General features: G+C 32.7%; 1 protein-coding gene across 4 annotated transcripts in view; it reads right to left on the reverse strand.

Moving 5' to 3' along the window:
* GPHN (gephyrin) overlaps window positions 1-27298 on the reverse strand; it is a 714820-nt gene that overhangs the window by 452724 nt on the left and 234798 nt on the right. For all 4 annotated transcript variants that reach the window (XM_074236098.1, XM_074236097.1, XM_074236096.1 and 1 more), the window contains exon 3: window positions 23034-23091. In XM_074236098.1, the coding sequence (XP_074092199.1) occupies window positions 23034-23091 (58 nt within the window). The remainder of the gene's footprint in view (window positions 1-23033; window positions 23092-27298) is intronic.

Below are 27298 nucleotides of genomic sequence, written 5' to 3' on the forward strand. Positions count from 1 at the left end.
CAAATACAAAATGAGAATAATTACCTCAGATCCTCAATTGGACAAAAACAAAATGAGAATAGTTCTCTCAGGTCCTCAATTGGACAAATGCAAAAAGAAAATAATTCTCTCAAAATCTCAATTGCTCAAATGGAAAGCTCTTTCAAAAACAGAAGTGACCAACTGGAAAAGGAATTGCAAAAGGTAAATGAAGAAACTCCTCTCTAAAAAAAAAAAAAAAAGAATGGAGTCTGTGGAAATTAAGGACGTCATGAGACAGCAAGAGCCTGTTAAACAAAACCAAAAAATAGAAAAAAAAAAGTAGAAGAAAATGCAAAATACCTCATCAGCAAAATCACTGACCTTGAGAATAGATCAATGAGGGACAACCTGAGAATTATTGGACTTCCTGAAAACAATGAATAGAACAAAAGCCTGGACTTAATATTATAGGATCTAGGGATGGAAAATTGCCCTGATATCATGAAACCAGAGGGCAAAACAGTTATTGAAAGAATACATAAATCCCCCCCGGAAAGAGATCTTAAAATGAAAACACCAAGGAATGTTGTGGCCAAATTCCAGAACTATCAGATAAAAGAGAAAATTCTGCAAGCAGCCAGAAAGAAACAATTTAGATATCAAGGAGCCACAGTAAGGATTACATAGGACCTGGCTGCATCAACATCAAGGAATCAAAGGGCCTGGAATGAGGTATTACAAAGAGCAAGGGAGCTTGGAATGCAGCTAAGAATCAACTACCCGGAAAAGCTGAACCTTCTTTTTCAGAGGAAAAGATGGACATTTAATGAAATGGAAGAATTCCAAAAACTCCTAAAGAAAAGAACAGAGCTAAATAGAAAGTTTGGACATCAAAAGACACATGAAAAGGTTAAAAAAAAGGGAGGGAGTGAAGGAAAAAAAAACGGCTATCCAATAAGATGAAACTGGCTATATCCCAGCATGGGAAAAAGATTCTCATAACTCTTGCGAATTCTAACTCTAACAGAGAATATACCTAGCCAGAAGTGATTGACACTCATGACTTATCCATGAGATTGTTATCCAATGGGATGAAACTGGCTATAACCCTACTTGGGAGAAAGACTCTAATAACTCAAGAATTGTAACTCTATTAGATAGAATATACTTAGCTAGAAGTGATGGATACTCAGAATTTTCTAAGACTCAGACATAATGATTTTAAAACACCTCCTCCTTAAAAAGGGGGACAGGAAGGAGATGGGAGGAGGGAGGAGATTGAATGGGGTAAATCTCATAACATTAAGAGGTACAAGGGAGGAGATGAGAAACACCTGAATCTTCCTCTCATCAGACTTGGCTTTAAGTTAACTTATACACATACTCAGTTAACTTTAAAAATATCTCACCTTTCAAGTATTAAAAGGGGAAAAGGGGAGGGGGGAATGGAGACAGGGAGGCAGAGAAAAAAAGGGAACTAACAGAAGGAAGGGAAGAGAAAAGGGAAAAAGGGAAAGGGGAGAGAGTGTAAAAACACTGAAGGGGGTGGTATTCAGAAACAAAATACTGGGTAATACAGATGGGGGGGTAAAAGGGGAAGATAGCATGGAGGGGAATAAAAAGTTAGTAATTATACCTTTGAATGTGAATGGGGTGAACTCTCACTTAAAATGTAAGCAAATAGCAGAGCAGATTAAAAACCATAATCCTACAATATGCTGCTTACAAGAAACCCATTTGAAGTAGAGAGAGTAAAGGTAAAAGGTTGGAGCAAAATATAAAGGATTTTGAAAAACAGAGTATTTTATATTTGATACTGAAGATGATAGGAGTTTTAGGAAGATCAATTTGACACATCACCTACTTCAGACTTATAAGCTTGACAAAGATTTAAAAAAAGAAAGAAAAATACTACGCTGGAAGGGCCACAGGGGAAACAGTTATGCCATTGCATTGCTGGTAGAATTATGAATTGGTTCAACTGTTCTGCAATGCAATTTGGAACTATGTGTCCCCAAAACTACTAACAAGTCCCATTTAAATCAAAGAAAGAAGAACCTATATATACAAAAATATTTACAGCAACTATTTTTGTGGCAGAAATTAAAACCAAGAGAATATTCAATTAGGGATTGGTTAAACAAATTGTGGTATTAAAATGCAATCAAAATGCCATTAGTAAATAAAATATGAATAATTTTAGAAGAAAAAGGGAAGGCCTTTGTTAACTGACACAGAAATAAGTGAACAATGTAAACAATAATAACTACACCACTGAATTTAAAAGACTTTAGAACTCTGATAAGTAAAAAGATAATCCATGAGTCTAAAGCAAAGATATGAGGCAGATAAAAGATACCATGAGAAACAACAGTTCAATCTCCTGAGGATATTAATTTATTAAGCAATGCATGCTAATTACCTATAAAGTAGGGCCAAAGCTCCTCAGTCTAGACCTGAATTCCAAATACAAGGGGAGATAGACTTTTGTATATTAAAAAAAATTAAATAAGGAAATAATACAATATTAGATGATCTGATTTTGATTTGGAAGAAAGTGTTATATGCCAAAGTGTTAAATACTGGGAACATAAATAAAAGCCCCTAAAAACCCAAAACTACAATAAAACTTAAGTCTTTCCTCTCAAGAAGCTCCCATCTGGAGGAGATGATGGAAAGGAAGACAGATTGAAGAGGGAGTAGTCAGAAGCAAAACACTTTTGAGAAGAGAAAAGAGTGACAGGAGAGAGGGAACAGAATAATGGGGGATGGGGGAATAGGATGAAGGAAATATAGTTAACAAGAGTAACTGAAATAAGTTTTAAAGCAACTTTCTCTTACAATGGTCTCATTTCTCAAAAATATAGAGAAGAGAATCAAACATAAAAATAGTCATTCCCTATTTGAAAAAATCAAAAAATATTAACAGTTTTTCAGATGGAAGTAATCAATATTAGCTATAGTCATATTAAAAATGTTCTAACTCACTATGGATTGAAGAAATGCAAATTAAAACAAGTCTGAAGTACTATCTTATATCTATTAGATTGAATAAAGCACAGAAAAGGAAAATGCTGAATGTTGGAGGGCATGTAGGGAAAATGAGACATTAATGCACTGCTGGTAGTATTGTGAATTATTCAACCATTCTGTAGTGTTATTTGAACTATGCTGAAAAGATTATAATACCATGCATTCCCTTTGACATAGCAATGCCTCTATTAAGTTGTCTGTATGCCAAAAGACATGAAAAACAAAAAGGGAAAGGATCTATATGCACAATGATATTTATTCTGCTAACAAGGAATTGGAAATGGAGGAGATGCCAATCAACTGGAGAATAGCTGAACATATTGTGATAGGTAATTATAATGGAATAATATTCTGCTCTAAGAAACTTGGAAAGACTTTATATGAGCTGATGCAAAGTGAAATGTACTATGTACAAAGTAACAAATACTGTAGCATGATCAGTTTTGAAAGATTGCTTTTCTTAGCAATATAATGGCCAAGAAATCTCTGAAGGACTTCTGATAAAGAATGTATATCTATCCCCAGAAAAAGTTTTAATGGTATCTGACTACAGACTGAAGCATACATTTTTAATATTATTTTTCTTGAGGTTTCTTTTTCTTTGGGGGAGGGGGAAGAATCTATATTTTTTCACAAAATTATTGTTTCTGCACATTTATAACATATTAAATTGCTTGATTTCTCAAGATGGAAAGGCAAGTTGGGAGGGAAGAAGGGAGAAAACTGGATCTCAAAGTTATAAAAATGAACATTAAAAAGCATTTTATGTATAATTGGGGAAAAAACTAACTAAATAAAGAAAAAACATATGTGTAGGAACATTATGTAGTTGATTCCATAGGGGAAAAAGACAATGAAACTTAAGTCCACTAATATATCATTTACAAACAAGGTTTCAACACATAAGAGACATATATGTACATATTTACACATGTATGAATGTATGTACACACATATAGCACAACCTCAAGAATCTGGAAAGACCATTTTGCCTCAAGTAGCCATAATAATCATGAAGGATTGAGTCTTAGCAATTATCTAAAAGGAGTGATGGAAAGTATCATATCACCTAATGCTAATAAAGGCTATGAAGTTAGAGTTGGTAATTAGCCAAGTTAAATGCTGAGATAGAAGGGTTGACTGTTCCAGCTAAAAGAAGCATGAGGACACCTATGACTGTGGCAGCAGTTTTAGAGAAATGATAATGGCTATTTATATGAAACATTAATAAGTTCACCAGGGGCTCTCTCTAAGCTGGTAACACATTTATTCATATTTGGTATTTAAAAGGAATATCTGTATATTATATAGATATTCAATTAGCTAGGAGAAAGGTTGCAACTTTTGATGGAAAAAGAGAGGAATGTGTAAGGCTTCCAAACATATGGGATCAACTAGAATTAACATTATCTGAAAATGTCATGTTGGACTATCCTCATAACTCCACCGAAATATATTATTGTACTTATTTTTTCCATCTCTTCAAGTTTCCAATATAAGAAGAGATAAGAATATTTCAAATGCTCAGAAAGTAGCATGGTGTATCTCCATAAGGTTGAATTTTAAAGCATTTAGTTATTAAGACTCTACCTGGGTTTGAATCAACTCCAAAATGAAGCAATTCTATCATGATTTCTTAAGTATTTCATGTTATATTAACTTTTTTTGGAAAGAAGGAGAGGATATTACTTGAAATTCAAATGCAAGTCTTTATTTGTATAAAAGTAACTGACCAAAACTATGGCATTCTGACTCCCAATATAAAAAACAATAACAACAAAAGAGGTTATTGATAACTTTGAAAAAGTCATTTCAATCAAATGATGATGGCAGAAGCCAAACTGCAGAGTAAGGAAGAAAGAGAAAAAGTTGAGTTACCAGTTACAGATGGCTTCCTCAAGAAGCTGAGCCACAAAAGGGAGGAGTTATGATAGGCAGCAGGGATGGACAAGAAAGGCCTTGTACAAAAGGTGGCAAATGAACTCAGTCTTTTAAAAACAAGCTTATCAATTAATTTATTTTTAAGATTTCTAAAAACTTGAGCTCTGAATTTGGACCTTCCCCCACCAATTAAGAAGGCAAGCAACATCTATCAATTATACACTCAAAATCATGCAAATAATATTTTAGTCATGGTGAAAAAAAGAAAAAGAAAGTGAAAAAAATTATGTTTCAATTTTCATTTAGAGTTCAGCAGTTCTCTTTCTGGAAGTAAATAACATTTTTTCATCCTGAGTCATATGATTCACAGTTGATTACTGTTACAGTATTGCTGTTACTATGTACAGTACAATATTCTCCTGTTTCAATTTTTATAACTTCATATAATGTGAAGCTTTTTCAGGCTTTTCTGAAATTATCCTGCTTGTCATTTCTTATAGCATGATAGAATTCCATCACAACCATATACCGCAACTTACTCAGCTATTACACATTTAAAAGGTATCTCTTCAGTTTCCAATTCTTTGCACAAAAGAGCTGCTGTTAATATTTTTGCACATATAAGTTCTATTTCTTGTTTTTTGAACTCTTTGGGATAAAGACCTAGCAGCAGTAGTGCTGGATCAAAATATAGGCACATATTTACTGACCATTGGACATTGGTCTCCAGAATTGTTGGACTATTTCATAACTCCACCAAAATACATTATTGTACTTTTTTCATATCTCCTCTAGCACTTATAATTTTTCTTTTCTGTCACAATGGGCAATCTAATACATATGAGGTGGTACCTAAGAATTGCTTCAATTTGTATTTTTCTAATCAATAACACTTTAGAGTATTTTTTCATATCAATTGATAACTTTGATTTCCTCTTTTGAAAACTGCCTGTTCATATCCTTTGACCAGTTATCAACTGGGAAATTGCTCTTATTTTTAGAAATTTGGCTCAAACAATTTGAGAAATGAGATTTTTATCAGAGAAACTATAAAAATATTTTCTTATTTCTTGCTTTCCTTCTAATTTTGGCAAAACTATTTTAATTTCATGAAATTAAAATTATCCATTTTACAGCCTGTGATTCTTTTTTTATCTCATTTGGTCAAAAATTCTTCCCTTATCCATAGATATGATAGGTAGAATTTTCCATCCTCTCCTAATCTGCTTATTATATCAACCTTTACACTCTGGTTCTAGTGTATCAGGGCAGTTTTCCTTCATAAATTTCTTAAAATTTTATGTTTAAGCTCTTTCTTTGATCATAGCTTTCAGGCAGTCCAACAATATTTAAATTATATCTGTTTAGAAAAATAAGGAACATTTCATGAATTTGCACAAGGATGACATACCCAGCAAGTAAGGGAATATGGTTGCTCCAGAGAGTAAAGGAGTAATTTGCAGTAACTTGAAAGATAGAAAGGTTAAAGTTGTAAAGAAATTTAAGTACTTTTTTAAAAAGAGTAGTTAATATGGTATCATGGAGGCAGAAGGAAAGCTTTGAAAGTCCTCATGCAAGAACAAGGCATCCTGGTCAGATTCATGCTTTAAAAATATAATTTGTTACTTCTGAGCCTATAATTTGGAGACAGGAAGACAATAAGGCTATTGTAATAGTCTAAATAGAAGTTGACATGGTTTTGTGCTACACAGTGGAAAGTTAGTTATGAGATATGTTTTAGAAGTAGAACTGGAAACTGACTGGATATAGGAGATGAATAAGAGTGAAGAATCAAAGAAAACTCCAAGGTTATGAAACTGGATGTCTAAAAGAATGATTTACAGAAATACATGGGTAAGTCAAATTTGGAAACCGGACTGGGAATGATATCATGGCGTTCTTGATTATATTTCCACACCAGAGACTCTGTCCTACTTAGTCTTCCTATCTATTTCATAAAAAAAGACATGGAAGCACCTCCAGGAGTAGCATCAAAACTGAGGCAGGGAGACTCTAGGAAGGAAGGGGTTTATTAGTATCAGCTAGATGGCTCATTGTATAGAGTGCTATATGTGTATAGAATTTAAACACCAAAGATCCACATTCAGGATCACAGAAGTTTTAGCAGTGACTACAATAAAAGAACAGAGAACTTGAAAAATGATAATTGAGAAGACAAAGGAAATGGGTTTACAAACAAGAATAACTTACTCAACAAAACCGAGTGTAATGCTATAAGGGAAAAAATGGCTCTTCAATGAAATAGAAGATGTCTAAGCATGTCTTGATTAAAAGATCAGAACTGCAGCAAAACTCTGAAGTTAAAACATAGACATGAAGGCATAAAAATTTAAAGATGAATGAACAATAAAAGAGTAAACAAAGATAATCTGTTTACATTCAAATATGGGGAAATGATACATGTATCCCTTCTGAATCTTATTCCTATCAGAGTTCACAGGAAAAACCTCATCAGACAAGACCCAGGATTGGTTTTGTTATGCCTTGATGATCTTAAGAATGGAAAGAGAGGGGAAAGGACTATATTAGGTAGGGAGAGAGAAAAGAAGGTAAAGAAAATAATCACATATAATTAGGGTACACAAGTAAATATTTATACAAAGGAGGAAAGGGGAAATGGCTGTCACCTTAACCTTTTTGTCATTTAAACTGATCAAAGAAAAGATACACAATCAAAGAGTTGGGTACAAAAATCCATTTCACTCAACAGGAAAAGAGGAGTGGGAAAGGAGAAGTGTGAGAAATTAGAGAAAATCTAGATGAAGGGGAGGAATTAGTTCTAAAGAAAAAAATGTACAAAATTTTTTATAGCTATTTTTTTTAGTTGGCAAAGAACAGGATTCTAAAAGAGGGTTTATAATTTGGGGGGATGGATGAATAGACTTTGATTTACTTAAAAGGAAAATTCTATGAGTTTTTGCCCTGCTTAAAGAAGCAAAACTCTGTATGACAAAATTTTTAAAAGTTTATTTAAAAACAGAAATGTGCTGGCAACACAAAGGACTAGCTCAAAAATTCAAGGATATTTCTTTTAAAGACAACTTTATAAATATAATGACCAATTAGGATTCCAGAAGATGATTGAAGAAACATGCTATCCACCTTCTGACAAAAAGATAAAGGACTCAGAATGCAGTTAGATAATTTAAAAAAAAGTTTAAAAATATGGCAAATGTGGAAATTTATTTTAACTATGTAATATCTTTTGTTTTCCTTGTTTTCAGTGAGGGAATGTGTGTGTGTGTGTGTATGTGTGTGTGTGTATTGGGGTTGGAGATTCAAAGTTGAATTTTGGTTGATTAAAACAAAATACAGGGGCAGCACACTGGCCCTGGAGTCAAGAGGACCTGAGTTCAAATCCTACCTGTGACACTTAAGAATTACTTAGCTGTGTGACCTTGGGCAAGTCCCTCTTAACCCCAATGTCTTAAATAAAATAAAACTTCAGGAAAAGAAAAAAACAATAAAGGTTAAGAAGAACTTAGGATATTTGAGATGCCTTGATGATCTAAAGAAAAGAATAGAAAGAGGGAGGAAGAGGACTATATTAAGTAGGAAGAAAGGAAGGTAAAGAAAATAATCATATATAATCAGGGTGTACAAATAAATATTTATACAAAGGAGGAAGGGTGAAATGGCAGTCACCTTAACCTTATTGTCATTCAAACTGCTCACATCAGATAGATCTAGTACTAAGAAAAAAACATTATAAACACTGACTGAAGAGATCACATTATCATATATTTTTTCCATCGATTTTCTTTGTTCAATTGTGAGTTATGTTGGAAAGTTTTAGGATTTGAAACAATAATACTTAACACTTTCCAAACTATCTGTTTCATCTTCACAATCACCTTGGAAAGTAGGTGTATTATTATGTCATTTTATTGATAAGGAAACAAGCAAATATAGGTAAAGTGATTTCTCCAGGGTCTGTGGAATATGAGTCCAGATGTGAATGGGCTTTAACCTTACAAAACCTAGTTTTTTAGTTGAAAGACTTAATCTGCAGCTGAGATAGGTCAAGCTGGTTGTTTAGTAGTTTTAGTTCCTGATTATCCTAGGCAGCTGTACTGAGTCAGGTAGAACTCTGCTGTTGCTAGATAGAGTCAGGCAAGCTATGCTTTCACTGGACTTTGACTGCTGGGAAGGCCACTGTGATACTGTTGATTGGTATGCTGCTGAAATGCTGGACAGGGTATGCCACTTGGCTGCAAGGCTCTTTTCAGGCCAGAGCATCTTTGCTGGAGATTTGTTGTACTCTATGTGCATGCATGATCTTCAATAAGTAACCACACTCATTTCTGACCTTCAGCCCCTAGCTTGGCTGGAAGGGACTATGCTCTCTTCAACTGATGTGATAGAATTCTTATTCATCTAGAGTGTCACAGTATTCTTTTAGCTAGGTCAATGTCCCTTAGCTTAGGGGAGGCAAAGAGACAAAGAACAGACAAAAATCTCTTCTCATTGACTTGCCATCTCTAAGCAGAAGGTGAAAGAGAAATAGTTGTCTAGTTCAGGTAATCTTCTTAGTATCAAAGGCTCTTTCTCATATTAAGAAACTCCATCTTGATTTTTAAGTCCCAATTAAGTCATTTAGATTTCCAATATACTTATGGAGATTTTTATAGAGATGAGTGACTAATAATGAATGAAGTCTGAATCTTTGAGGTAAATTCACTTTCTTAATGACCTCTTCATATACTACTGAGCTATTCAATTCCATTTGGAATATCTATTTTGTATTTAAACCTTCCTCTTCCTTCATCTTTTATTCATTTTTAAAACCTGAACTTAAATACCCAAAATAAAAATAAGTATTTCCATATACAAAATAAAAAAACAAAGAGGATTATATGTAAATCACTCAATCTCTATTCTATACCACTGGCTTTAAAGTAGAAAAAACACCTCTGGGGCCACTAGGTGGCACAGTGGATGAAGCACCGGCCCTGGAGTCAGGAGTACCTGGGTTCAAATCTGATCTCAGACACTTAATAATTACCTACCTGTATGGCCTTGGGCAAGCCACTTGATCCCATTGCCTTGCAAAAACATAAAAAAAAAACCCACCTCTAATACTAATAGCTAAAAAGTGGGTTTTGAAATACTCTGTATAATAAATTCAACCCATTTTTCTCCTAAGTGAACTATCTGCCTGCTTTTCTTTCTAAAGTACTTTTTGTAAACCTTTAAAAATATTTTAATGGGCATTCTTTTTTCTTTTTTTGTAAAATCACTGTTATTATCTTCCTCCACAATCCTTTCTATCATTAAAAACTAGCCCCCCCCAAAGAAAAACTTAGGTTAAAAAAAAACCATAACTAAGTAAAACCAATCTATATGGAGGGTATGTCTAAAAATTTATATCTGCTGTTGAACTTTGAGTCCATCATCTATCAGTAAAGAAGTAACATGCTTCATTACTAGTATTCTGGTGTCATGATTCATTAATATTTTTTTTTAATTTACTAAAATAGTATAGTAAGAACAAGTGGTATAAAGTATCCATTCCATCAGAGACAGAGAGAGAGAGAGAGAGAGATTGAGAGAGAGAGAGAAGATATAGAGACAGAGAGAAGTAGAGAGAGAAGCACTGGTTAAGAATCACAAGGCAAATGTGTAAATAATGCATATAGCCAACCAATAAAGTGCTTTCTTGAGTCCAAAAGGGGCATTATTCTCTTGTTCCAGGAGCTATACTCTTAATAGCTGCTTTCTCCTTCATGTGACTATCCAATTGTATCTACCTTTTCCTATATTTCCATGAATCTTCTTACTATATCTCTTTATTCTTGGGGGTAGCCTTTCCTTCTTTAAGTGACCATCTGTTTACCCTCAAAAACTCTCTTTGTTTTATTTAGATGCTTTTTTGGGGACCTGGTAAATAGGGAAAGCAGGACAGAAAGTTCCTAGCTTAAGAGCTGTTTTCTTTGAATTAAGGTTTTCCATGGCTGAACCAGCTCACCATTTGACTAATAGATTTGTAGCTATTCAGATATTGACAGCTATATTTATACATTGTTCAAGGAGTGTGACTTTATTTTTTTCCCCAAAATACTCTAAGATGTTTCCTATATAGTGTCATTTGCCTTTCATTCAAAAGCCCAAAGCCTTATGAATCTGTTTACATAAGATAAGATGGATGAGCTTGTAGGAAAACATCTTAATAACAGGCTGTTAATTGCTTCAATTTAGGTGTTTATGCCTTCTGCAGTTTCATTCATTGGGAAGAAAGTCCACTCTTTCACTCATTTTTAATCATCTGAGGTTCTGAAAGGCCTCTAACATATTATTTTGAAGTCAAATCATTTAACAAGAATGACTTTTATTTTTAAGGATACTTTACAGAGTAAAAACTTAAAAAGATTGTAAATTTAGCAAGGGAAAAAAATATTATTTTTAGGTGAGTACCACTAGGTCCAAGAAGGATTAAAGGTCATTTAAGAACTTCTGAGCATTTTCTGAAAATTTCCTTTTATTGTATACACTTGCTCTAAAGAATGAATTATCATAGATTGGAGGTAAACCTGTTTATTTGTTATTTTTAAAAATTATGTAAATGTTGTATATGTTTCTCTAACTACATACAATGGCAATCTTTTTTTTGTAAGGTTTTGAGTTTTAAAATTTTTCTCCCTACCTCTCTTTCCTCTCCCCTCCCCCTGACAGAAAGCAATCCAATGAAGATAATAAGCTTTGGTCTTCATTTAAACTTCACAGTTCCTTCTCTGGATACGGTAGGTATTTTTCTATTGCAAGTCTCTTAAAATTGTCTTTGATCATAGTAATGCTGAAATGAACAAGTCCATCCTAGTTGATCATCACCCCATGTTGTTATTAGTGTGAATAATGTTCTTCTGGTTCTGCTCATTTCACTCAGTATCAATTCATGTAGTAAACCTGTTTTTTTAAAGGCCACAATGGGGGCAACTAGGTGACACAGTGGATAGAGTACCAGCCTTGGACTCAGGAGGACCTAAATTCAAATCCAACCCCAGACACTTAATAATTACCCAGCTGTATAACCCTGGCCAAGTCACTCAATCCCAATGTCTAAAATAAATAATTTTTTTTTAAAAAGGCCACAATGGCAAACTACAAATATAATCAATATGAAGAAGTTTCAAGTACAGCCCCAGAGATGGATTATAGGTATACATGTCATTTAAAAATTGGCCTGGATAAATTTGGAAATATACACATCTGTAGATTATAACTAAGTGTGGTTGTAGTAGAAGAAATATTAGGCAGAGTAATATATTCTACAATTAATCTTTTCTGAGCTGGCCTTAAAATTAAAACACTAACCTCTAATCCTATTGCTCAAGGCTATTGACACACCAATACTTCCTACCCCCATCCCATTGTTCTCAGCATGCCAGCCATGAGGCTTCTAGGCTTAGTGCAGGAAGCAAGCTACTAACTCTGGAGACCTTGGCACAGAAAGCTAGTGACCAGGTCCCTGGATCCTAGCACAAAAAAACTTGGGATAGTCTCCTATACCCCAGGAGCAAAGCTCAACTTTAAAAATCAGAAAATAAGCTAGAAAACAAAAACAAAATATAAAAGCTCTCTGACCAAAGAAAGGTACTAGGGTGAAAGGAAAGATCAAAATTAACTCAGAGGAAAATAAAATGTCAAAATCTATATGTGAAGCATCAAAGAGGAATATGAATTAGTCTCAAATATTCCTTTTGAAAAAACAGATTTTAAAAATCAAGTAAGAAAAATAAAAAAAAGCAGAAAAAATGAGAATTATGTCAGAGAATCATGAAAAGAGTCAACATCTTAAGAAAAGAGTCAACATCTTAGAAAAAGAAGCACAAAAATTGAAGAAGAAAACTGAAAAAACAGAATTGAGTAAATGGAAAAAAGTTCTGAAGAAAACAATTCTTTAAAAAGTAGATGGGAAAGGAAGTACAAAAACTCAATGAAGAAAATAAATCCTTAAAAATTAGAATTGGGTAAGTGGAATCAATAAAACAAAAGCAAAAAAAAAAAAGAAAAAAAAAGAAAAGAAAATGTAAAATACCCCATTGGAAAAACAAATTGACCTGGGAATAGATCCAGAAGAGAGAATTTAAGAATTACTACCTGAAAGCCATGATGAAAAAAGAAGCCTGAACAATTTCTTTCAAGAAATTATAAAGGAAAATTGCCCTGATATCCTAGAACCAGAGAGTAAAATAGTCATTGAAAGAATCTATGATTACTTCCTAAAAGAATCCCCCAAATTCTAAGAAATAATAAAATCCAATTCCAGAACTAACATATCAAGAAGAAAATTTTGCAGTCTGAAAGAAAAAATTCAAATATCAAGGAGTCAGTCATGATTATATAGGACTTAACAGCTTCTGCATTAAAGAATCAAAGGGTTTGGAATATGATATTCTGGAAGGCAAAGGAACTTGGATTACAACCAAGAATCACATTTCAAGCAAAATAGAACAAAATCTTTTTTGGGGGAAATGGGCATTCAATGAAATAGGGGTCTTTTAAACTTTCCTGATGAAAACACCAGACCTGAACAGAAAATTCGATTTTCAAATACAAGACTCAAAAGAAGCAAAAAGGTTAAACTGTTTACTTTCCTACAAGGGAACTACCTGTAACTCTATTTCTATTAGGTCAGTTAGGCAGTGAGAGAAGGTATATATTGATGTTGATGTAATGATATAACAAATTAAGGGGTGAAAAAAAAGGATTATCCTGAGAGAAAAGGGGAGGTAGAATAGGGTAAATTATATCACATGAACAAGTGAAAATGACCTATTATAGCAGAGGGAGAGAAGGCAGATGTGAACATTGTTTAAACCTTCCTCTCACTGAATTGGCTCAAAGAGAGAATAATATACACACTCAGTTGAGCATACCTTACTCAAAGTAAGTAGGAGGGGAAGAAGAAAAGAAAAGGTGTGTGTGGGGTTAATAGAAGAGAGGAGAAATTGAGGGAGGCAAGGCTCTGGATCTAAATACTTGGGGGACAGGGAAAGGGTGAAAGAAAAGTAGAAAACAGGAAAAATAGGATGGAAGGAAATATAAATAGTCATCATAATTGTGAATGTGAACAGGATGAAGTTTCATAAAACTAGTGGACAGCAGAATGGATTAAAAAACAGAAAGCTACAATATATTATTTACAAGAAAGATAAGTAAAACTGAGAGAGACACACAGAGTAAAAGTAAAAGGGTAAAACAGAATATATTCTGCTTCAGGTGATACTGAAAAATGTAGAATACCAATCATGATCTCAGACAAAGCAAAATAGCTCTAATTAAAAAAAGAGATAAAGAAGAGAGGTAACATCAAAATGTAAGGACTCACCAAGTTCTCCTCTAAACCCCTCTAAATACTTTTGAACAGACTAAAAAGAAGAACACCATTAAAAAACACATTATCTATGATCCCAAGAAGGATCAAAATACTCAATCTGAAGATGAGGAAGTATAAGCTCCTGTATCTAAAGACTCCAAGAAAAACAAACATTGGGTTCCGGCTATGATAGAGCTCAAAAAAAGATTTTGAAAATCAAGTAGGAAAAATTGGGGAAAAAAATGAGAGAGATGCAGGAAAAACACAAAAAAAGAAGTCAGCAGTTTGCTTAGTCAAGGAGATCCAAAAAAATGCTGAAGAAAATACCATGTTAAAAACCAGCACAGGTCAAATGGATAAAACAGTTCAAAAAGGTATTGAGGAGAATAATGCTTTAAAAAGCAGAATTGGCCAGATGGAAAAAGAGATAAGAAAGCTCTCTGAGGAAAACAAATCCTTCAGATGTAGACTGGAACTCAAGGAAGCTGCTGCCTTTACGAGAAGTTAGGACACAATACTTCAATACTGAAAGAACGAAAAATTAGAAGAAAATGTGAAACATCTCATTGAAAAAACAACTGATCTGGAAAATAGATTCAGGAAAGATAATTTAAAATTATTGGGGTACCTGAAAGTCACGTTCAGGAAAAGAGCCTTGAACTCATTTTTAAAGAATTCCTACAGGAAAATTGCCCAGATATCCTAGAAGCAGAGGGCAAAATACAAATTGAGAGAATCCGCTGATCTCCCCCGGAAAGAGATCCCCCCCAAAAAAACAAACACCCCAGGAATAATATAGCCAAGTTCCAGAACTCCGAAGTCAAAGAGAAAATATTATAAGCATCCAGAAGTACACAATTCAAATATCATGGAACTGCAGTCAGGATCATATAGTACTTAGCAGCAACTACATTATAAGCTAGTAGGGCTTAGAATAGAATATTCTGGAAGGCAAAAGAGCTCGGAATGCAATCGAGAATTAACTACTCAACAAAACTGAACATCCTCTTCCAGGGAAAAAGATGGTCTTTCAATGAACCAGGGGAATTTCAAATGTTACTGTTAAAATGGCCAGAGCTAAACAGAAAGTTTAATCTTCAGATACAGGACTCAGGTGAAGCATAGAGAGTGGAGGGGAAGGGTAAAATATAAGGGACTTAATGATGATGAACTACATGTATTCCTGCATAGAAAAATGACACTGATAATACTCATAAGAAACTTCTCATTTAATAGAACAGATAGAAGGAGCTTTTATAGATGAAGCACAGAAGAGAGCTGAATTTGAAGATATATTATAAAAATGGAGTCAATAGCTAAAAGGGAAATGTAATGGGAGTAAGAGAAAGGAGAGGTAGAATAGGCTAAGATATTTCATATAATACTTTTTTTTATTACAATGAGCTATTGCAATGATATGGAAGGGGGGAAGGTGAGGGGGAATGAGGGAAACTTCACTCTCATCAGAGGTGGCTCAGAGAGGAAACAGGATATATACTCAATGGGGTATAGACATCTAGAGTAAGGAGAGAAGGGGGACGGGGAAGGGGGGGACGTGAGTGATCGAGGAGAGGGTGGACCATGGGGGAGAGTGGTCAGATATAACACATTTTCTTTTTTACTTCTTGTCAGGGGCTGAGATTGGATGGCCTCTCTAGGACCACAGGGTTGGATGGCTGCTGGGCCTTAGGTATGTATGGTCTGTGGGCTCGGGGCCTCTTGGCCCCAGGACTGGTGATCAGTCTGCTGCACCACTCAACTACCCTACAGCACATTTAAGAAGAGGGACAGAGTGAAGGGAGAAAGAAAATATAGTGTATGGTAGTGGGGAAGTATGAATGGATGGAGTTCTGATCAGCAATGGCTACAGTGGAAAATTATGGAAGTAGCTTTTGTGATGGATTTATCCTAAAGAATATGATCCACCTGTGACAGAGCTGGTGGTGTTGGAACACAGACTGAAGTACAATTATTATTATTATTATTATTATTATTATTATTGTTAGGGGGTTGAGGGGCAGATGGTGTTGGATGGCTTGCCTGGGGCAGCACAGCTGAGTGAGTGTTGCGTGTCTGGGGCCGGATTTGGGCTTGGGTGCTCCTGACTCCAGGGCTGGTGCTCTGTCCTCTGTGCCACCTAGCTGCCCCTATTAATATAATTGTTTTTTTAATATTAATTCTTTCCTCTTTCCTTTACTTTATTGCTCATGAGGGTCTATATTTTTTGGGTGGAGGGGATATTAAGTTTACTCTTAAACAAGAATATTTTAGTAATGCATAAAAATATCATTTGTACAAAATAAAATAAAGATAATTAAAATAAGAATTGGTTAAATGTAAAAGAAAGTATAAGAGTTCACTGAAGAAAAAGATTTCACAAAAATAAGAGTTGAGCAAATGGAAGTTAATGACTTTATGAGAAATCAAAAGACAATTAAAAAATCAAAAGAATGGAAATTCCACCTATCACCTCCTGAAAGAGATCCCAAAATGAAAATTCTTCCTATCAGAATTAGTACTATTATTCAATATTGTACTAGAAATGTTAGCCTTAGGATAAGAGAAGAATAAGTAATTGAAGGAATTGGAAAAGACAATAAGCAACAAAACTCATTCTTTGCAGATAATATGATGGTATACTTAGAGAATCCATAAAATCAACTTAAAACACAAAGAAATGAATAGAATTTTTAGGAAAGTTAGATATGATAGATTTCTGAGAAAACTGAATGGGGAAAGAAAGAAATATATCCTTTTCTCACTGTCACATAATATCCACACAAAATATCATTTTTTAGGGAAGAAAGGCAGAAATAGTAAATATATCCTTTTTAGATCATGAAGTAATGAAAATTATCAGGATAAAATTACATGGAAAGATAGATTGAAAATTAATTGTTATTAATTTAATCCTAAAGAATGAGTAGGTCAAAAAAATCATGGAAACAACCAATAATTTCATCAATGAGAATAACAATAATGAGACAATACACCAAAATATATGGGATGTAGCCAAAAATAGTACTTTGGCCTACATCAATATAGAAAAAGAAGCAATCAATGTACTGGTCAAGAAACTAAAAAAAGAAAAAAGAAAAAAAGGCCAAAACCCCATCTAACACCAATTTAGAAATCCTAAACATCAAAGGAGAGATTAATAAAATTGTAAATAAGGAAATCATTTAACTCAAAAATAAAAATTAATAAAATAGATAAGTTTTGGTTAATTTGATTTAAAAAAAAGAAAGCTGAAAATCAAATTATCAGAATTGAAAGAAAAGGGTGAATTCACTACCAATGAAGAGGAAGTTTAAACAAAAATTACAAGTCATGCCAATAAATCTGACAGTCTAAATGAAATAGATGAATATTTCAAAAATTTAAATTGCCCAGAATATCAGAAAAAATACTTTAAAAAACCCATTTTAGAAAAAGAATTTGAAGAAGCCATTAATTAACTTTCTAAGAAAAAAATCTCCAGGGCCATATGGATTCACCATATGGTGAATTCAAACATTTAAAGAATAATTAATTCCAGTACTATAGAAAACTAGGCAAAAAAAAAGGAGTCCTAACAAATTCCTTTTATGACACAATTATGGTGCTGATACTAACTCACCAAAAGTCAAAACATAGAAAGAAAATTAAAAACCAATTTCCCTAATGAATATTGATGCAAAAATTTTAAATACAATATTAGCAAAGAGATTAAAGCAATTTATCACCAGGTGGGATTTATACCAGGAATGCAGGGTAGCAGTTTTGCTATTAGGAAAACTCATAACTGACCAAATTAATTCAAAATCAATAGAAATCATATGATCATCTCAATAGACACAGAAAGTTTTTGACAAGATACCCTAGAAAAACGGAATCAATGGAGATTTCCCTAAAATGATGAGTAGTATCTGTCTATAAAAAGCCTTCCTAATAAAATCAGGGGTGAAATAAGGATGCCCATTATGATTACTATTGTTCAATATTGTACTAGAAATGTTAGCCTTAAGACAAGAGAAGAATAAGTAATTGAAGGAACTGGAATAGACAACAGGCAATAAGATGATGTGATGGTATACTTACAGAATCCTAGAAAATCAACTAAAAAAATACTACTTGAAATACTTAACTTTAGATAAGTCACAGTATATAAAATAAGCCCACCTATATCATCAGCATTTCTGTATATTATCAGCAAAGCCAAGCAGCAAGGGATAGAAAGAGAAATTTCATTTAAATTAGCTGCAATCAATGTAAAATATTTGGCAGTCCACTTGTAAAGACAAATCCAGGAACTATATGAACACAATTACAGAACACTTTTGACATAAATAACATCAGCCATAAATAACTAGAAAAATGTCAACTGCTCATAGGTTTTTCTATATAATAAAAATGACAATGCTACCCAAATTAATTTACCTACTCAATACCATACCAATCAAAGTACAAAGAAATTATTTTAAAGGGTTGAAAAATATAGCAACAAAATTCATCAAGAAAAAAAGTCAAGAATATCAAGGGAATTAATGAAAAATGTGCAAAGAAAGGTAGCCTAACTTTACAAGATCTAAAACTATATCATAAAGCTGCAAACATCAAAACTATTTGGTACTAGCTATGAAATATAGAATAAGAAAATAGAATATTAGAATAAGTTAGCTAAATGAGACACAGACCTAAATGACTACAGGAATCTACTGTCTGATAAACCTAAAGACTTCAGCTTCTGGGATAAGAACTCACTATTTGATAAAAACTGCTGGAAAAACTGGAAATAGTATGGCAGAAACTAGTTATAGATCACCATTTCACACCATATGCCAAGATAAGATTGAAATGGGTATATGATTTAGTCATAAAGTGTGATACAATAAGTAATTTAGGAGAGCAAGAAATAGCTTACCTGTCAGATCTATGAAGAAGGAAAGATTTCATCACCAAACAAGAACTTATCACCCTTTTTTTTGCAAAATGGATAATTCTGCTAAAATTAAATTAAAAAAGTTTTGCACAAAACAACTAATGCAACCAAGATTAGAAGGAAATAGAAAGCTGGGAAATTATTTTATAATCAGTATTTCTGACAAATACCTTATTTCTTTTATAGAGAGAACTGAGTCAAATTTATGAGATTATAAATCATTCACCAATAGATAAATAGTAAACAAGCAGTTTTCAGATAAAGAAATTAAATCTATCTATACCCATTTTAAAATATGTTCTAAATCATTAATTAGAGAAATATAAATGAAAACAACTCTGAGGTACTACCTCATGCCTATAAGATTGTCTAAGATGTCAGAAAAGGAAAATGATAAATATGAGAGAAGATGTAGAAAAATTGGGAGATTAAGGCTCTGTTGGTGGGATCCAATCATTCTGGAGATCAATTTAGAACTATGCCCAAAGAGCAATCAAAGTTTAATTGTATCATATCATATCATATTGTATTTGTATTCCAAAAAGATGATAAAGAAAAGGACCTACATCAAAAAAAGAATATTAACAGCAACTCTTTTTGTTGGTTGAACAAGTTGTGTGATATTAATGAATATTGTGCTATTAGAAATGATGAGCAGGCCGATTTCAGAAAAGTCAGAAGGACTTGCATGAATTGATGCTGTGTAAAGTGAGCAAAATCAAGAGAATATTGTACATAGTAACAGAATAATTGATCAACTCATACTTAGATCGCCTCAGCAGTACAATAATCAAAGCAAATTCCCAAAAGATTCATTATGGAAAATGCCATCTACATCCAGATAAAGAACTGATGACAGCTGAATGCAGATGAATGCATACTATTATTTTTTTTCATGGATTTTTCCTTCTATTCTGTTTTTTCTTTCATAGCATGACTAATGTATAAATGTTTAACAGGATTGTAGATGCATAACCTATATCAGATTGTCTGCTATCTTGGAGGAGAAAATTCTGGGGCTCAAATTCTTTTCTGTATTTTGAAAACTATCTGTGTGTGAAACTGTAAAAATATATATTTTTAAATGTTTTTTTTTTGTTATTAGATTGAAGAGTACATGTCAGAGAGGGACAACTAAGTAGAACAGTAGATAGAATACTGAGTCTGAAAGTCAGGAAGACTCATCTTCCTGAGTTCAAATCTGGCCTCAGACCCTTGCTAGCTGTGGGATCCAGGGTAAGTCAGTTAGCTTAGTTTCTTTATATGTAAAATGAACTGGAGAAGGAAATAATAAACTACTCCTATATCTTTGACAAGAAAACACTAAATGATGTCATGAAGACTTAGGTACAGCTGAAATGACTGAACAAATGGTTTAGTTTCATGGTAGAGTCTTTTTAAAGTATCAGATACTATGTAACCTAGATGAGGGGACCAGCGGTGGAAAGCTGATGGAAGGCAGTTTCTTTCCTGTTCTTGCCAAGACAGCCTTCCACTCCACCATATTTTTGTTGCCCTAGGATAAAAGTCAGTGATGGTATTATAAATATGATGTCGGCATCTAAAAATTTAGGTTTGTCTGCAATAAAAAACAAAGAAGTTCCAATATATATTAACAATATGTATTGGATATGTATATGTATATGCGATAAAAATTTTCTAGTTAGGGTAAATATTAGGGATTTATTAGAGGCATCAAGACTTAGCTCAGAGATGGCAGATATAATCTTATATCAAGCCTACCTTTCTTTTACTTTCTTTTTCTTTTAAGGTTTTTGCAAGTCATTGGGGTCAAGTGACTTGCCCAAGGACACACAGCTAGGTCATTATTAAGTGTCTGAGGCTGGATTTGAACTCAGGTACTCCTGACTCCAGGGCCAGTGCTCTATCCATTGAGTCACCTAGCTGCCCCTCAAGCCTACTTTTTTAAATAATGCTGTAAATGACTTAGGGTGTGATTTGGGTAACTCATAATCTCTCTAGAATAAAATTTGCTCTTTAATACACTAGAGATTTAACTGATATTTAGTTGAGAAACATCAGAATTAAAAGATATATTTCATCTTTCAAAAATTTCTACTTATTTTGATCATTTGCTTTTGACAATGTAACTGAAATATGTACAATTACATTTCTTAGTTTTAAGCATTTTAACTGTTTAAACAGCTAAAGTATTTTGTATTAATCCTATGTTTCAGTTGGTTATGCTTGCAGAAGTTTATTTTTAAACACTATATATATATAATGTATGTATATATCTATATGTGAATATGAAATACTTTATTTTTTGGTTATTTTTTAAAAACAAACATAATATGTCTATTTTTAAAAAATATATACATATATTCATATATACTTTCTTTTAGCACACACACACACATATATGCTTTTCTTTTTAATAGGAAAAAAATTGCCATCATTTATAAGTTTTTAACCTCCTTTTTCTTTGGAAGATTATAATAACTAAATTTTGCACAGTATTTTAAGGTCTTCAAAAGCACTGTGAGTTATTTCAATTGATCCTCATAAAAATTCTGTGAGCTAAATGCTATTTTTATGCCAACTGTACAGGTGAGGAAATTGAGTGTGTTTGTGTAGAGGGGGAGAATGGTGTTAAGTCTATTGTTCAGATCTGTGCATTTAATAAGGATTAAAGGCAGATGTTCCTGACTCCTGGCATTCTCTCCTCTATCTCACTTATCTACCCTAGATAAAGTTATCAACTGCAGTTTGGTACTATTCATCTGAACAACTGTGACTGAAATTCACCTGTATCAGAAAAGGAGAGATAAAAGAAGAATGTTAAATAGTTATTTAAAGTTAACATTAATAGTTTGTTCAAAAGGGATGCCATTAAAAGGTTAACAAAATGAAATCATCTACTAATTCTGGTGCTATTTTTTTTTTCTTTTGAGATGACACCTATATAAATATTAGATTATTTATTCTAATTCTATTTTACTAATGAGAAAACTCAAAACATGGATTTTCTCTAATGTTCTCTTATTACAAATTCAGCATTCTCTCCAAAAACATATTTGCCACATGGCTCAAAAGAGATATTAAAGAAGCAATTATGATATATTCATGTCGAATATTCAACTTTCCCTAAGAAATAATACCCCAAATTCCAATGGAGATGGTAGAAGGACTAAGACCTGGGAAAGAATTATTTTTAATAGTAACAAATCTATTTAAGTCAAAGAATTTGAAACAAAATATAAGGGAAAGAAATATAGTAGTATATCATGTTTTAGAATACTCAGACACTTTCTCACATTGACAATTATATGTTGAAAATAGCAAAGTAGGTTTAAAAGGCAGTAAGAATTACTTGAAATCTGATTTATGCTTGGTGTGATAAAGGAAAAAGGAACTGAAACATGATGAAAAATTAGTATAAATATTTTCTCTTATATGTTTCTCTACCATTATAAACCCAAATAGGGCTCTTATCCTCTATGAAGCTTTCTCACTCTAGGCAAATAAGGTGTGGGATTTTTCCCATTCACTTTCCCATACATTCATTTTAATATTTACTCTTATTTATAAAACTAAGTATTTTAGTTTCTTAATTATACTAAATAACAAACACCATTAATGCAGTAGGTTTGCTTGGTTATGCACCTCCAGCACACAATTTCTAAATTTTCACAGAAACTGAATATTTCCTTTTAATATTTATTACAATTTCTCTTTAAATATCATTTCAAATGGTTAAATGAAGTCAAATGATAAATAACATCTCTGCATAAACTTCAAGAATTATCTCTAATTAGGAATTAAATAAGGGTTCAATATACTCAGAGAAATTCTAATGATTTTTATTAAAAGGAGGTTTTCTTTTTTCCCTTCCCAGGGCTACTGATTTTTTCAGATTTGAAGGATATCATACTGTACCTTGATTTCTTCTATTTCATCTGGTACTATCTTGTAAGCCGATATAGTCCCACCCAACCTGAAATTGGGAGAAGAAAATACTCTCAAAATCAAGAACAGTATATATTAAAAAATGGAATATAAAATTCAGCATCTTCCAATTATTTTAAATTAAAACTAAGGGGAATTAGGGAAGATGGACATCTCCTGGCTGAATTTCAACAAAAACTATGTATTATTGAGTGGTAAGCTGAAAAAAGAATATTATGATTTAGCAAAGGTAGACAACGATGCACTTCCTTTATTTAATGTCCAATGATGCTTTCTTTTTCAGTAATGACAAACATTAAATTTGAATATAGAAAGAAAATGAGCTTGAAAGTAGATCTTCTAATCACTTTCACAAAGTAAGATTTTTTTCAAAAATATTAAGAAAATATTTTAATGAGAGCAGTAAAATTATATACACTCCATTATTATTTAAATATATACATAACTATGATAATCAACACAGATTTCATATTATCCATAAAATAAAATTAGCCTAATAATCTTTAAATACTGTCCATTTTATATATTTTAAAATACATAAGAAAATACTTTATATACATACACTAAGTGAATGTGATGAAAATCTTTTTATGGGTAGGACTGAAAAAATCAAGAAAGTTTGGATACAACTAGATTAGTGTGTAACAAAAGAAATGATGGCTTGATTTTAAAACCGATTGAATAGTGCATATAGATCATGCTATTGACTCTTTGATATTTGATACAGATATTACTTTAATTGGAATACAATTTTACATTTTTATTTTTTTATTTTTTTAGGTTTTTGCAAGGCAAATGGGGTTAAATGGCTTGCCCAAGGCTACACAGCTACGTAATTATTAAGTGTCTGACACCGGATTTGAACCCAGGAACTCCTGACTCCAAGGTTGGTGCTTTATCCACTATGCCACCTAGCCACCCCGAATACAATTTTACATTAACGATTTTTCATTCATTCATATATAACTATACACAATTTTTCAGTGTTCCTGCCTAGCGTATAGCAGACATCCCATATTTGTAGCCTTCTTTGTGTACAGCTGCACAAGTCCTTATACATGATGAAAGTTCAAAGACTATTTATTGAATAAATTTATCCCCACTAATGCAATTTTGATAAGCTAGATGTCACTAGTTCTTATCTATGTTTCTCTCTCTGTCTCTCTCTGTCTCTCTCTGTCTCTCTCTGTCTCTCTCTGTCTCTCTCTCTCTCTGTCTCTCTCTCTCTCTCTCTCTCTCTCTCTCATTTTGATTCTCCCAAGCACAAATAAAAGCACACCTACAAATCCCATAGTAGATAGTATGGCAAAAAAGTTGTTGTCAAAAAATGGCAACAAAAAAGATGATTCTGACTATATTAAATTAAAAAGGTTTTGCACTAATAAAACCAATGCAGCCAAGATTAGAAGGAAAACAGAAAGCTGGGAAACAATTTTCATAGGTAGTGTTTCTGATAAAGGACTCATTTCTAAACTATATAGAAAAATAGGGCAGCTAAGTGGTGCAGTGTAAAGAGCACCAACCCTGGATTCAGGAGGATCCCAGTTCAAGGCCTCAGACACTTGATATTTACTAGATACATGACCTTGGACAAGTCACTTAACGCCAATGCCTCACCAAAATAAAAATAACATAAAATATACAGAAAACTGAATCAAATTTATGATAAATGGTAAAAGGATATAAACAGGCAGTTTTCAAATGAAGAAATTAAAGTCATATGAAAAAATGATCCAAATCATTGATTAGAGAAAAATGCAAATTGAAATAAATTCTGACTGGCTATGATGACAGAAAAGGAAAATTATCAATGCTGGAAAGGATGTGGGAAAATTGCGACTTGAGTGCACTGTTGGTAGAGTTGTGAACTGATTCAGCCATTCTTGAGAGCAATCTGGAAACTATGCCCAAAGAGCAATAAACTGACGAAACCCTTTGATCATGCACTATAAATATTAGGCCTATATCTCAAAGAGATCATAAAAAAGGGAAATCATCAAATGGGGAATGGCTGAACAAATTATATGAATGTTATGACTATATAAAAAAAATCACGAGTGGATGGATTTTATAGAAGCATGGAAAGAATTACATAAACTGATGCTGAGTGAAGAGAGCAGAACCAAGAGAACATTATACACATTAACAACAACATTGTGAGATGATCAACTATGATGGATGCAGCTCCTCTCAGCAGTTCAGAGATCAAAGAAACCTTGCAACTAACATTTGCTAAGGATAATGCCATCCACATCTGGGGGGGGGGGGCAGAACCATGGAATCTGAGAATGCATATTATGTTCACTTTTTTAAAACTTTTCTTGTTTTTCTTCCTATCTCATGCTTTTCTTTCTTTTCCCTTAGTTCTAATTTCTCTTGTATAAAATGACTAATATATAAATCTACTAAACACAAATGTAAATATACAACTTTTACCAGACTGTTCATCACCATAGGAAAAGGGGAAGAAAGAAAAGGGGATAGAAAAAAGTGTAACTCATAAATTTGCAAACAGATGAATGTTGAAAAACTACCATAGCATATAATCGGAAAAAAATCAAATAAAAGTTTAATTAAAAAACAGCATCACAAAATGCCAAGAAAATACTATGGTGTTTTCTTAATAAAAAGGTCAATTAATGAATGGAAGAGAACAGTCAAGGTTCTAGAAATATACTATAGCTTCAGCTTTTAAAATTTCAAGATTATCTGGTGTAATGTCAACAATATGTTAAAAAGGTGACCAAGGCACTTACTATGAGAAATTAAGAGTAAAAATGATAATCAAACTTCTTTGGAAATATGATACTAAATAAAAAACAACTTGTAAAAATGTTTCATAGTAATATTAATCGACTTAGTTTTATATAATATTTTCTAATCTAGTTGTAAACAGGAAGTTCTTGTGACCAGCCTTATTACCACCTCTGTCACCTTTAATTCTATTAAATTGTTATTTTGGCATAAGCTTGACTGGATCATTTAAATCTGCTAACAGTTTTGAGATTTCTTTCCAAGAATTCTGTGTCCTGTAACAAACTGATGGAGTCCCACCTTCTTTATTTATAGGATCATAAGAGGAAATAATGCTCATATTTGAGCATTACTTCCTCTAATGCTTTATAAGCAAACAGACTTTATCCCATAAAGCCTGGGCTTTTCCCTCTGTTATGTTACTAAAAGCTCTGACAAAGAAATTTCAATACCCTTAATCTTATTTTTTAGCCAATTTACCACATATAAAGAATATTTACTTTACTAGATTTAAATAATAAAGATAATGATAACAACTGACATTTTAATTTTTTTAAAGTTTAAAGTAAATAACTCAATAAAGTGAATCACATTAATTTTTTGTTTTCTCAGTGCATATAAAATTATGTTTATATTATACTGTAGTTTATTAAATATGTAATAGTAGTGCATCTAAAAATAAATATGCCTTAATTAAAAATACTTAATTTTTGAAAAATACAAACCATTTTCTGACCCTTCAGCAAGAAGTCTCTATTGATGGCTGCTGATTAATCAGGCTGGTGATTGCTAAAGATTTGGGTGGTTGTGATAATATCTTAAAATAAGACAATGATGAACTTTGCCACATCAAAGGATTCTGTCTTTCACTTGGACACTCTGAGGCCACTGTAGGATTATTCTGATTTCAATATTATTGTGTCTCAGAGAATAGAGAGAGATAGGGAAAAACCAGTTGATGGAAAATTCATAACATATACAACATTTATTAATAAAACTCACCATTTTAGGGCAGCTAGGTGGCATAGTGGATAGAGCACCAGCCCTGGAGTAAGAAGTACCTGAGTTCAAATCTGAACTCAGGCACTTAGTAATTACCTAGCTGTGTGACCTTGGGCAAGTCACTTAACCCCATTGCCTTGCAAAAAAAATAATAAATTCACCATTTTATATGAATGTAATTCATGGCACTCCAAAACAAATACAGATCACCACAACAATTATAATAATAATGAAAAAGTTTGAAATATTGCAAGAATTACCAAAATATGACATAGCAACACAATGTGAGTACATGCTCTTAAAAAAAATGACACTAATAAATCTGTTCCATGCAGGATTGCCACAAGCCTTTAATTTGTAAAAAAAAATAAAAAATGCAATACTATAGAATGAAATAAAATGAGATGTCTATATTTTAAAGCAGGAAATATAAAACTTATTTGATGCTAGCTAAAGAACAAAAAAGTCTATCAATGGAA

Source organism: Macrotis lagotis, chromosome 4, assembly GCF_037893015.1.
Source record: "Macrotis lagotis isolate mMagLag1 chromosome 4, bilby.v1.9.chrom.fasta, whole genome shotgun sequence".
NCBI classification, from domain to species: Eukaryota; Metazoa; Chordata; class Mammalia; order Peramelemorphia; family Peramelidae; genus Macrotis; species Macrotis lagotis.